This window comes from Acomys russatus, chromosome 25, assembly GCF_903995435.1.
Source record: "Acomys russatus chromosome 25, mAcoRus1.1, whole genome shotgun sequence".
Lineage (NCBI taxonomy): Eukaryota > Metazoa > Chordata > Mammalia > Rodentia > Muridae > Acomys > Acomys russatus.
Window position 1 is genome coordinate 11,988,499 of NC_067161.1, and position 13,084 is coordinate 12,001,582.

General features: G+C 40.5%; 1 protein-coding gene across 1 annotated transcript in view; it reads left to right on the plus strand.

The window, feature by feature from the left end:
* The window catches only part of Meiob (meiosis specific with OB-fold), a 34,064-nt gene that overhangs the window by 15,653 nt on the left and 5,327 nt on the right, over nt 1-13,084 (plus strand). The window contains exons 6-11 of the mRNA XM_051167745.1: nt 530-725; nt 3,243-3,343; nt 4,649-4,701; nt 4,794-4,889; nt 8,610-8,708; nt 10,231-10,384. Of these exons, the coding sequence (XP_051023702.1) occupies nt 530-725; nt 3,243-3,343; nt 4,649-4,701; nt 4,794-4,889; nt 8,610-8,708; nt 10,231-10,384 (699 nt within the window). The remainder of the gene's footprint in view (nt 1-529; nt 726-3,242; nt 3,344-4,648; nt 4,702-4,793; nt 4,890-8,609; nt 8,709-10,230; nt 10,385-13,084) is intronic.

Genomic DNA, 13,084 nt, shown 5'->3' on the forward strand with positions numbered 1-13,084 from the left:
ACTCTGAGAATTCTGAATCTACTTCACATATTAGCAATACAGAAGCAAGCAAAGCAAAATTCTTGGCCTCGGGCACTTAGGTAAAGCAATCAGCGTCAAAAGAAATAACCGTGGTTAGAGCGTGGTGTTAATGATGCAAGATCGAGGTCTCCATATGTGGCTAGAGAGATGGCTCAGTGGTTAAGGGCATTGGCTGCTCTTTCAGAAGACTTGTTTTCAGTTCCCAGAACCCAAATTGGGGTCATATACGTATATATAACTTTCTTAATACAGTCTAAATTCCAACAAAAAGTAATTGAATATGATTTTTGGTTTTTTACAACAGGGTCTGATGTTATAACTCAAGCGGCCTGAAATGCCCTACCTATGCCTTAGTGGCCTTGACCCTGTGTCAGTCCTTCTGCATATGCTTCCCAAATGCTGGGATGACAAGCATGGGCCACCACACCTGGCTGCGTCATTGAATGTGAATAAAAGCATTTTTGTTATTAACAGTAATGTGCTGACTTTTTGTGTTTTCCTCATTTAGCAGCTATAAACTTTTGCTCAGTGAGAATCACTCAGTGGTAAAAGTTTGTTCCCCTTATGAAGTGGATGCCAAGTTACTTTCTTTGATACACTTGCCTGTTAAAGAATCTCAAGATTATTACTCATTGGCTGACATTGTTGCAAATGGACACAGTCTTGATGGGAGGATTATTAATGTGCTTGCAGCTGTGAGATCGGTAAGTCAGGAAATCAGGAAATATAAACCTTAGCAAAGCTCCCTGCAATTTGGCAGGGCATTCTCTGTCACCTGATTTGTATTTAGAATTCAGTAAACACCAGCTGGGGCAATTTTTCCTCTTTGGTAGTAAGTTAAATTAGGAAATTAGCATTTTATCTTTGGATGACTAGCAAAATAAAGTCATACTTGATTGCTAATTGTGGCATGCACTATTGTACTTATAAATGATCCATTAGCTGTGTGAAAGCTTTGTATACAGGGTTAAACAAAGACATAAAAAGAAAGGATAAGTAGCCAGACATGGACTCAGTGGTACACACCTGTAATCCTAGCATCTGTGGAGGCAGAGACAGGCAGATCTCTGTAAGTTCTTAACCTGGTGCTCTATAGAATGAGTCCAGGACAGCCAAGGCTGCACAGAGAAACCCTGTCTCAAAAAGAAAAGAAAAATTATTGGCATGAACAACCATAATGGGTTTTTTGTTTGTTTTGTTTGTTTTGTTTGTTTGTTTGTTTTGCTTTTTGAGACAGGGTTTCTCTGTGTAGCCTTGTCTGTCTTGGACTCCCTTTGTAGACCAGGCTAGCTTGAACTCAGAGATTCTCCTGCCTCTGCGTCCCCGAGTGTTGGGACTAAAGGTGTGCACCACTGAGCCCAGCTGCCATAATGTTCTTTAAACAAGTTGGAATAACTTGTGTATACATGTTCTCAAAGGGACTGAGAGATGGAAGAGGGTGGAGAAAACCTACTGGGCTGCAGTGGGAGTTGCTGTGGCAAGATGCTGGTGAGAGGCAGAGAAGGACATTGTCCATAGAATTCATAAGTAAATTACAGCTTCTGTTACATCAGCATCTGTCTCAGTAACTGTGACAAGCTCTGAGTTTAGAAGTTTAGCAGACAAAGGCAGTGCAAAAAGAAAAAAAAAGATGGACCTCAAAAGTATACTTTGAAAGGTGGGAGTGTGGCTTCTTGCATCTCCATTCCCCACCCTTCAAAAATAAAACTTCACAAAATACAGCACATGCAGAAAATTGCAGTTTAGGATAGAGGATTTGATGCCCTATATAACAATATTGAAATATAGGCAAAATCACTACGTAGGCCATCTCAGCCAACCCTTAGTTGTTTCCTTAAAGTCCTCCATTAATGCTGTCATTTGCACATTAAACCTTACAATATCTCCCCTCATCCCCATAACCTCTTTTGTATGTCATATCACTCCTTTTCATGTCTTTTATCTTCCTTTTTGACTTCTCAACCCCAAAGACAGTATTTTACCTACTCCCCTCGTTATGGCTGGGCTCTCTTATCCTCTGGCCTTCTTTTATAGATCATTTTTCATGGAGCCTTTGCGGTTTTCCTCAGAACTTTCCTCAGTCTAGGCTATAAGTGCAGCAGCAACAGTAGCTTAGAATAACTATGCTTGAGGACTTTCCTTGAGGTCACCACAGATGCTCACTGTGCTTCTCTGCCTGTCTTTCTGTGTCTCTGTGTCTCTGTCTCTGTGTCTGTCTGTCTGTCTCTCTCTCTCTCTCTCACAGGGAGGGCATTGAGCAGGGTCTCACTATGTAGCTCTGGCTGTCCTAAAACTTATGTAGACTAGGCTAGCCTTGAAGTCACAGAGGTTCACCTGCTGCTGCCTCTTGTGTGCTGGGATTAAAGGTGTGTGCTATTACACCCAGCTGATTGTGGTGTTCTTGTGAAAAAACCTGCTGGTTAGAGACAAGGCCCTCTGAGTCCACCTTTACTTCTTTGATACTTTCCCTGCATGTGGGCAGAATTGGACATCAAGTCATAGACCTTTTCCTGTGTCTTCCTTCATATGGTCCTAACTACCTTAACCCCATGAAGAAGACAAAGGAAGCATCAATATTCAAGAGGCTGAGGCCTTAGAAGTTGGAGTGCATTTCTTCACAGCAACTCCATGCCAGGCTCTGTGGTAAACCATGGGAAGACACATCTTTCACATTTATGTCATAAAGAGGTTTGTCCTGGAGCACTTGTATTTTTGAGACAGGTTTTCTCTGTAGCTTTGGCTGTCCTGGAACTCACTAAATAGGCCAGGCTGGGCTCAAACTCTAAGATTTCCACTTGCTTTTTCCTCTCAAGTGCTGTGACTAAAAGTTTGCATCATCACATCCAGCTTGGTGTTTTAGAGACAGGCTCTTCTTGCTCTGTAGCTCAGGCTGGCCTTGAACTCAACAGCAATCCTGCCGCAGCCTTCCAAGTGCTGGAATGATGGTTGTCAGCTATCACACCTGGCTGTCCTGGTACCTTGAGATTTTTGTTTCCTCTGAGTCCGTATGTTTGTGTTCTCTTTTCACAAGGTCCATAATTTACAAGTTCAGCTAAGTGTCCCTGATTTAGGCAGAGAGTACATCCAGAGAATCAGACATTTACTAGTCATTCTTTCCTTGTTAATATTTGGAATTTCATGGACAAAAAGAAATGATTTCATTATATTTAAGTACCTTCACATATGTAGAAGAGGAGTAATAACTTTCTTCAATTTTTAAGGTTGGAGAGACAAAATACTTTACAACTTCAGACCGAAGAAAAGGCCAGAGGTGTGAAGTTAAACTCTTCGATGAGACAGAGCCTTCTTTCACAATGACATGGTACTCTCCAACGTCTGTCACTAACTGTGACGTCCTGCTTTTATTACTGAGACAGAAAACCTTTGTTTTATCAAAAATCATATCAAGAGGTACAATAATAAGAGATAAATGACACTTGAAAAAATTAGCTTCTGGGCTAGAGAGATGGCTCAGAGGTTAAGAGCACTGGCTGCTCTTCCAAAGGTCCTGAGTTCAATTCCCAGCAACCACATGGTGGCTCACAACCATCTATAATGAGATCTGGTGCCCTCTTCTGGTGTGTAGGTGTACATGCAGGCAAGACACTGTGTACTTAATAAATAAATACATCTTTAAAAAAAAAAAAAGAAAAAAATTAGCGTCTCTCTCGAAGACCTAGATTTTTCTGTATGCAACCTTAGATGGCATAGAATCCCTTAGAGGTACTTCACTATGACATGTTCTTTCCTTCTGCTTCATCTCAAGTACAGTTTTATTGGGAGGGGTCTACTGATGAGGGACAAGTCAAACTTTTTAAGACTCACTGGTATCCAGGAGAATAGTCTATACTCTAAAGTTCTGAAGATTATGACTCCTGCTGCCTTTGCCTGCAAGTGCCATCTCCTAATCAAGTGTTCTGTGCTGTGTATCCATTTGGGATACTCAGATGTAATAGTTAGAAGGTTTGACTTGAAAGATTTTGGACCTTGAATCATTCAATTTTTTTTCTTTTTCTTTTTCTTTTTTTTTTTTGAGACAGGGTCTCTCTGTGTAGCCTTGGCTGTCCTGGACTCACTTTGTAGACCAGGCTGGCCTCGAACTCACAGCGATCCACCTGCCTCTGCCTCCGTAAAGGTGTGTGCCACAACGCCCAGCTGAATCATTCATTTCTAAGTATCCAAGTGCTGGGCAAATAAAGAGCTGGTAGAGTAGATGTTAGAGATTAGTACATGCTGAAAAACAACTTTTCACATTGTCTTGTGCCTCGGGAATGGCTTGGCCAGTAAAGACACTTTCCGTGCAAACCTGGCAACCAAAATTTGATCCCCAGAACCCATAAAAAGGTAGAAGAAAAAAAACAAAACAAAACCGGATTCCCCAACGCTGTCCTCTGACCTCCATGCCTTATGTTGTGGCCTGACTGCAAACGTGAGTGCACACATGCACACATACACACAGAGTAATAATACATAAAGAAAGTATAAATTATTAACCTCTTTGCTTACCTGGAAATTGTGGGTTTTGTTTTTTCTGTTTTGGGGGTTCTTTTGAGGGGAGATGTAAATATGTCACTGCCAGCTTTTTCTAACATATTCACTTTGTTCACTTCTTCTAAAACAAATGCAGTTGGGATAATGAGTCCATTCTACTTGCACAGAGCTGGATGCCACAAGAAACAGGTCTTATAATTTTATGATTTATGATTGTGTTAAAATATTTGTCCTTTTCATCCTCATATATTAACTTTAAAAATGACTTTTCCCCAAAACAGTAATATTTGCCTCAGATGTAAGAATAAATTTTAACAAATTTCAGAACTGCATGGCAGCAACAGTAATCTCAAAAACCATTATCACAACTAATCCAGGTAAAGCACTTTCTGTTTTTCATTTATTTAGAGGTGATCATGGACATATGCCAATATTTGTACAATGTATTTATCAATCAAAGTGCAGGTTAAAAATTTTTTAAAGCTCTTTACTTAATGGTGGCTGAAGAGCAAGAAGTGGAAAGACACATCCCTGATGATTTCCTCTAACCAGGCCCCACCTAATAGCCCATTAAGCTATGAATTCATTAATAGATGAATACGTTGATGAGGTCAGCATTCTTATGTACTTATCACCTCTCAATAATGTCAGCAGCCTGGGACCAATCCTGCAACAAATAAGGCTTTGGGACTATGTTATATCCAAACCACAACACAATATTTACCCTTTTGTGGTGAAAACACTTAAAATCTACACTCTTAGTACTCTTTAGGAATGCAGCCCAGAGGCTCAGCAGCTAAGAGAGTGTGATGCTGACTCTGGTTCTCAATACCACATCAGGCAGCTCACAACCATCTGCAACTCCCAGAGGGTGTGACAGACTCTTCTGACCTCTGTGGGCACCTACACCCATATGCATATACCCCTGCACACAGACATACATATCTGCATATAATTAAATATATTATTATTATTACTATTATAGCTCAGCTGCAGTTTCCCCTCCCTCCTCTCCTCCAAGTCCCTCCCTCCAACCTCCCCTCTATCCCTATGCCCATTCCTCTTCCATTTCTCCTCAGAAAAGGACAGGCCTCCCATGGATATCAACCAAACATGGTATATCAAGTTGCAGTAAGATTAGGCACATTGGGGTTGGGGATTTAGCTCAGTGGTAGAGTGCTTGCCTAGCAAGCGCAAGGCCCTGGGTTCGGTCCTCAGCTTTGGAGAAAAAAAAATATTGGGCACATCCCCTTATTTACTTATTATTTATTTATTTATTTATTTTTGAGATAGGGTCTTACTGTGTAGTACTCACTAGCCTGAAACAAAGATCTACTTGCCTCTGCCTCCCAAGTGCTGGGATTAAAGGTGTACAAAAAGAAATCTTTTTTAAAAAATTGAATGTAGCATACTATCCTATTATATGGTATTATTAGCTATAGACACTATGTTGTACAACAGAGTTCTTTACTTATTTTGTCAAGGACATACATTTAGTAAGATATTTGTAAAGGTGTTTAAACTTGGCTGCTTGTTTTAAATATGATATACTTTAATTTCCTGGGAAACACCTACCTACTTTGTGGGAATGAGGAACTTCTAAATAGCTTAGATATTTATCCCTGATAACATATTGTTTTAACTGAAAATCCCAAGATTGTTCCATTTTACCAATAAAGACTTAGGAGCCAGATATTGTGGTGAAAAACCTGCTAGTTCAGAGAGGCAGAGACGAACCCAGATGAACTTCCTATTCACATCATGTCCCAAAGGAGAAGCCCAAAAGGCTCACTAGCTCAGCTAACAGTCCAGGAGGAAAAGGCCAAAAAACCTAAGGCCAAAGGCTTGCTAGCTCAAAGCCCCAAAAGCCAAAGGCCAAAGAGCTGAGGAGCTCAAGAGCTAGAGAGCTAAGCTAAATCCCAAGCTAATGTGCTAAATCCCAAAGACTAAAGACTCCTTCTACTTCTACACACTGTTTAAATACCCCTCACTCAAAAGTCCCTCCTACTCTTTAACCCCATCAGTTAGTTTCTTGCTATGCCGCCCCCCCCCCCCCCCCCCCCCCCCGAGATAGGGATTCTCTGTGTAGTCCTGGCTGTCCAGGACTTGATTTGTAGACCAGCCTGGCCTCGAACTCACAGAGATCCTCTTGCCTCTGCCTCCCTAGTACTGGGATTACAAGCATGTACCACCACACTCCCTTGCTCCACCTCTTGACCTAGCTTTAATGTTATTAAATCCCATGAACAGATAGATCTTGGATTAAAGATGTATGTAAGGCTGGCTGAAACACACTTAATCACCTGTTTACAATAAATAGAAAGTTCTTGCATTAAAGGCGTGTTTGGACTCAAGACAAGAACCAGGGATTTACAGTACAATCTCAGGGTTTACAGTGGGATCAACGACAAGTCTTTACAGTTCACAACCTCAGGGATCACATTGGGATCAAATATCCTGCAACAGCATGTTGCCTTCTTTCTGCCTTGAGAGAGTATTCATTAGAGTGGAAGGGAATTCTGTCTTCCCTACCAACAGTCTGTGCCATGATCTTTAAGGTGTTGATTGATTTGGTTGCTGCAGCCCTCTTAGCTATTGCTCCACTTCAGTGACCAGCAGTTCTATTAGGACTTCAAAAACATTTCTTCATTTACCCATTAATTTACAAATACTCATAGAATACTTGTTATGTACCAACAATGTAAATAACTTCAGTCTTTTCTAGAACAAGGCAGGAGATAGTGTAAGGTCAGATGAATGTAAGGACAGTCATGATGTTGGATATTGGAATATAAGATGAAAATGCACAACCCTTGTTCATGAGGAGTCCACCCTCAACTTGAGAATAGTAATAGGACACATGTAATGAGAACAGGAGGGAAACTCCTACATGTGCCTAAGGAAGGTAGAGGAGTCTAGGCACTATCACAACAAGCAGTGGAATGGTCAAGTGGATTTTGCTACTAAAGACAGTTATGCTGGAAGGCGAGGTCTTGGAAGTGAAGTGAAGACTCTTTCAAAGTGACGCCCTTGCCTTTTAGCATGCCACCTAACTACTCCTGAGAAAATTCCTATTCCAATTTGAGAAACAGAGCTTTTTTTGTTTTGTTTTTTACTTTTTGTTTTTTGAGACAGGGTTTCTCTGTGTAGCTTTGGCTGTCCTGGAACTTGCTCTGTAGACCAGGATGACCTCAAACTTAAATGTTTTAAATGTTAGCCATGGATCCAGGCCTGGTGGTTCACACCTTCAAATCCAGTACTTGGGAGGCAAAGGCAGGGAGCACTCTGTGAGTCCCATGCTGGCCTGGTCTACATAGTTTCAGGGCAGCCAGAGCTATATAGTGAGACCCTGTCTTGGAAAACAAAAAACAAAAACAGAGCAACAAAAAACAGGCATAACAAAACCCCCACTGCCAACAAAAATAAGTTAGCCATGGTCATGCATGTCTATAATCCGAACACTTGAGGAGTCTGACACAGGAGGGTTCTGAGCTAACAATATCTTTTTATTTTTTCAACACAAACTATTTATTTATTTATTTCTTCAAGACAGGGTTTCTCTTTGTAGCCCTGACTGTCCTGGAACTAGTTCTGTAGACCAGGCTGCCCTCAAATCACAGAGATCCTCTTGCCTCTGCCTCCCGAGTGCTGGGATTACAAGTATGTGCTACAATGCCCATCACAGTTTAAGAGTCTTATACCACATAGTTTTATACATCTGCCCTTTTCACTAGCAACAGCTGGCAACATCTCTCCATGTTGATTCACTTTGCTCAGTATTAATGGCTTATAATAACTCTATTGGATTACCTTCTTGTGTGGTGCAATGCTTTACAATTAAGACCACTTTAAACCGGGCATGGTGGTGCATGCCCATATTCCCAGCACTCGGGAGGCAGAGGCAGGCAAATTTCTGTGAGTTTGAGGCCAGCCTGATCTACAAAGCGAGTCCAGGACAGACAGGACTACAAGAAAAACCCTGTCTCAAAAAACCAAACCAACCAACCAACCAAACAAACAAACAAAACCATTTTAGATGTTTTGTAGTAATTTAAAAGATAATTACTTGGCTTTTTCCTTATTGTTTTCAATTTAAGATATACCAGAAGCCAATATTCTCCTGAATTATATAAGAGAAAATAAAGACACAAATATGGCTGATGAAATTGACAGTTATTTGAAAGAATCCATAAACTGTAAGTGACCTTTTAGATGGGAGAGGGAGTTTGGGAGAGAGATTAGTTTTCATTGGTGGCGGGGGTGTCAAACCTGGTCCCTCAAACATACATTCTAAGCAAATGTTGTTGCGTTGAGTTACATTCTTAGCCCCTCTTTTGATATCATTTATTTTGTTTTTTGCTTGTTTGGTTTGAGACGGGGTTTCACTATGTGGCTCTGGTTGATCTGTAACTCACTATATAGACCAAGCTGGTCTCAAACTCACAGATATCTGCCTGCCTCTGTCTCCATAGTGCTGGGATTAAAACTGTGAGCCAATACACTTGGCTTTTAAAAAGTTGTAAATTTTATCATATATATATTTGGAAGTTTTGTCTGCATGTGTGTCTTTGTGCCATGAGTACCCATGGAAGCCAGAAGAGGGTGGTGAATTCCCTAGAACTGGAGTTGCAGATGGTTGTGAGCCACCATGTGGGCACTGAGAGCTGAACCTAGGTCTTCTGCTAGAGCAGCCAGTGCTCTTAACCACTGAGCCATCGCTCCAGCCCCTATCTTTTTAATAGGGGCACTTATATTAATATTAATCAATCTGAGAGCATTAACAACTCTTTTCTCAGGCAAGTGTAATGCTCACAGAATTTGGCAAGAAAGTATAGTATTCATGAGACCCTGAGTTCAATATATATATCAGATGTTCTGGATGAGTCTTTTGCATGACCTACTCTTCCTACTTTTAAATTTTTAAAAATTCTTACTTTTTGGGCTGGAGAGATGGCTCAGAGGTTAAGGACACTGACTGCTCCTCCAGAGGTCCTGAGTTCAATTCCTAGCAACCATATGGTGACTTACAACCATCTATAATATGATCTGATGCCCTCTTCTGACCTGCAGGTGTAAAATACAGGCAGAACACTGTATCCATGATAAATAAATAAATAAAATTTAAAAATTCTTTCTTTTTATTTATTTTTTCTCTCATACAATACATCCTGACCACAACCTCCTGCCTCCACTCCTCCCAAGTTCCGCCACCCCCACCTCCCCTCTCCCTCACATCCACTGCTCCTCTGTTTCCCTTCAGAAAAGAGCCAGCCTGTCAGGCATATCAATGGAACATGGCATAACAAGAAGCAGTAAGACTAGGCACAAACCCTCCTATCAAGGCTGAGTGAGGCAACCCAGCAAGAGGGAAGGGGTCCCAAGAACAGGCAAAGATTCAAAGACACCCCCATTCCTACTGTTAGGAGTCCCACAAAACCCACAACATATATGCAGAGGACTTAGTATGCACCCATACATGTTCCGTGATTGGTGCTTCAGTCTCTGTGAGCCCCCTGCTTAGCTGATTCTGTGAGCCCTGTTCTCCTGGTATCCTCGACCCCTTTGGCTCCTGCAATCCTTCCCTCTTCAGAAGGAGAGCTCTGCCTATTGGTTGGGTGAGGGTCTCTACGTTTGCTCCCATCATCTGCTTTTCTATTGGGATGTAATCCTTTGTTCTTAGAACATATATGGAATTGTAATGCTTGTTTTTATTTTTAGTAAACACAATAGTTGATGTCTATACAGTGGAACAGTTAAAAGTAAAAGCTATGAAAAATGAAGGAAAATCTGATCCTTTCTATGGCATCCTTTATGCTTACATTTCTACACTGAACATTGATGATGACACTACCAAAGTAGTTAGAAATAGATGGTAAGTAGACATTATTTTTAACAAATTCATGTTTCTAAAAATAATTACTGGGCTGGAGAGATGGCTCAGTGGTTAAGAGAGCCGCCTGTTCTTCCAGAGGTTCTGAGTTCAATTCCCAGCAACCACATGGTGGCTCAAAACCATCTATAATGTGATCTGGTGCCCTCTTCTGCAGATAAAGCACTCATATACAATAAATAAATAAATTTTAAAAATTACTGTTAACAAAGTAAACACTATAGTAGTTAAAGCTATTCTTTGCCTTAACAGTGGTTATATGAAAGAAGTTTTTATATAAATAAACCATAATTAAAGGTTTTCATGACAAATTATATGCTGGATAGAATTATGTCAACTTGCCGGGCTGTTACACAGAGAAACCCTGTCTCAAAATACCAAAATCCCAGCACTGTCCAGGACAGCCAGGGCTCTTATACAGAGAAACCCTGTCTCGAAAAACCAAACCAAAACAAAACAAAACAACCCCCCCCAAAAAAACAAAAAAACTAAAACAAACAAACAAACAAAAGAATTATGTCAGCTTGACACAAAGTAGAGTTATCTGAAAGGAAGGAGCCTCAATTGAGAAAATTCCTATCTAAAATTAGGCATTTTTTCTTTTTTGGTTTTTTGAGACAGGGTTTCTCTGCATAGCCCTGGCTGTCCTGGACTCACTTTGTAGACTAGGCTGGCCTTGAACTCATAGCATTCCACCTGCCTCTGCCTTCTTGAGTGCTGGAATTAAAGGCATGCACCACCACAACTGGCTCTGTTCTGGTTTCCTTCAATGAGGGACTACAGTGTGGAAGTTCAAACCAAATAAACCCTTTCCTCCCCAACTTGCTCTTTGGTCATGGTGAGGATTTTGTTTGTTTGTTTGTTTTTTAAGACAGTTTTCTCTGTGTAATGACCTCAGACTGTCCTGGAACTTACCTCATAGACCAGGTTGGCCTTGAACTCACAGAGATCTGCTTGCCTCTCCCTCCCAAGTGCTGGGATTAAAAGTGTGAGCTTGGCTTGCTCATGGTGTTTTGTCACAGCGATAGAAACTCTAAGACAGATTCAAAGATAGCTGACTTTCAGTTCTGGGGTAGAACTATATGGGTTAGTGTTTGCCTTGTATAAGCAAGGCCCTGGGTTCAATTTCAGCACAATGAGAGAGAGAGAGAGACAGAGAGAGAGAGAGAGAAAGAGAGAGAGACACAGAGAGAGAGACAGACAGACAGACAGAGACAGAGGCACAGAGAAACACCCTGGTTTTTAAAGTTAGATCATATTTCTGCATCAGAAATGATAATATTGTTTGAAACTTTTCACTGGGATGACAAACTTGTTTAATAATTAGGCAGAAAACAGATTTGCTTGTCATGTCTTACAGCAATATGGGAACAGTATTTAAATTTCTTTCAATGTATAACATATCTGACTTCCATCCTTAGTTATTACCTTGCTTAGAAAGTAAAGCTCAAGACATTTACTAATTTTAGTCAAATAATGTGTGGAAAGAAACATCCAAATTTTTATTATGAAAGTCTTCTACAAATTTTTATAACTGAATTTTGGGGGGGTTCTTTTTCTTTTCTTTCTTTTTTTCTTTTCTTTTTGGTTTTGTTTTGTTTTGTTTTGTTTTTTGAGACAGGGTTTCTCTGTGTAATAACTCTGGCTGTCCTGGAACTCACTCTGTAGAACAGGCTGGCCTCAAACTCACATCAATTAGCCTGCCTCTGCCTCCCAAGTGCTAGGATTAAAGGCGTGAGCCACTACCACCCAGCTCTATAACTGAATTTTAAATTGAGATTAACTTGAGAGCCACACAAAGTTAAAAATGTAGAAACTGAGCCTGGTGTATTGGTGTCCTTCTGTAATCCTAGCACTAGGAAGTGGAGGCAGGAAGATAAGGAGTTCAAAGCCAGCTTGTGTTATAGGAGACCCTACTTTAAAAACAAAACAAAACAACAAAACAGTTTTTGCTAGGTGGTATTAGCACTGGCTTCTAATCCCAGCCCTTGGGAGGCAGAAGCAGGTGGATCTCTGAGTTCCAGGCCAGTCTGGTCTGCAGAGCAAATTCCAGGCCAGCCAGAGCTACATGGAGAAACCCTGTCTTGAAAAATAAAATCAAGGGCTGGAGAGATGGCTCAGAGGTTAAGAACACTGAATGATCTTCCAGAGGTCCTGAGTTCAATTCCCAGCAACCATATGGTGGCTCACAACCATCAATAATGTGATCTAATACCCTCTTCTGGTGTGCAGGTGTACATGCAAGCAGAGCACTGTATACATACATAATAAATAAATAAATAAATAAATAAATAAATAAATAAATAAATCTTTGAAAAAAAGAAAAATAAAATAAAAAACAAACAAAACCCACAAAACAATTCTCAATCAGTACAAACAAGAGAGAGATCTTCCTTACCCTTTGTCCAATGCACCCTAAAGGTTTAATTTTGCAAGGTATGCCTTATGTCTCAGGTCACAGTAGGTCAGGATAGTTAATTCATCAATCTCATCACCTCATCCAAGTTCCCAGCTTTACAAGGAGTCATTTGTGTATATGTGTTGTCACAGAGTGGGTTTGCATATCTAGTTTCATGGTAAAGAGAAATCCTGTGGGATTTTAGAATATCTTATAATGTTACTAGAATGTGAAGAGAGAATTCTGCTAGAGATCAGATTTGTCTCTGAGGATTATTATCTCTT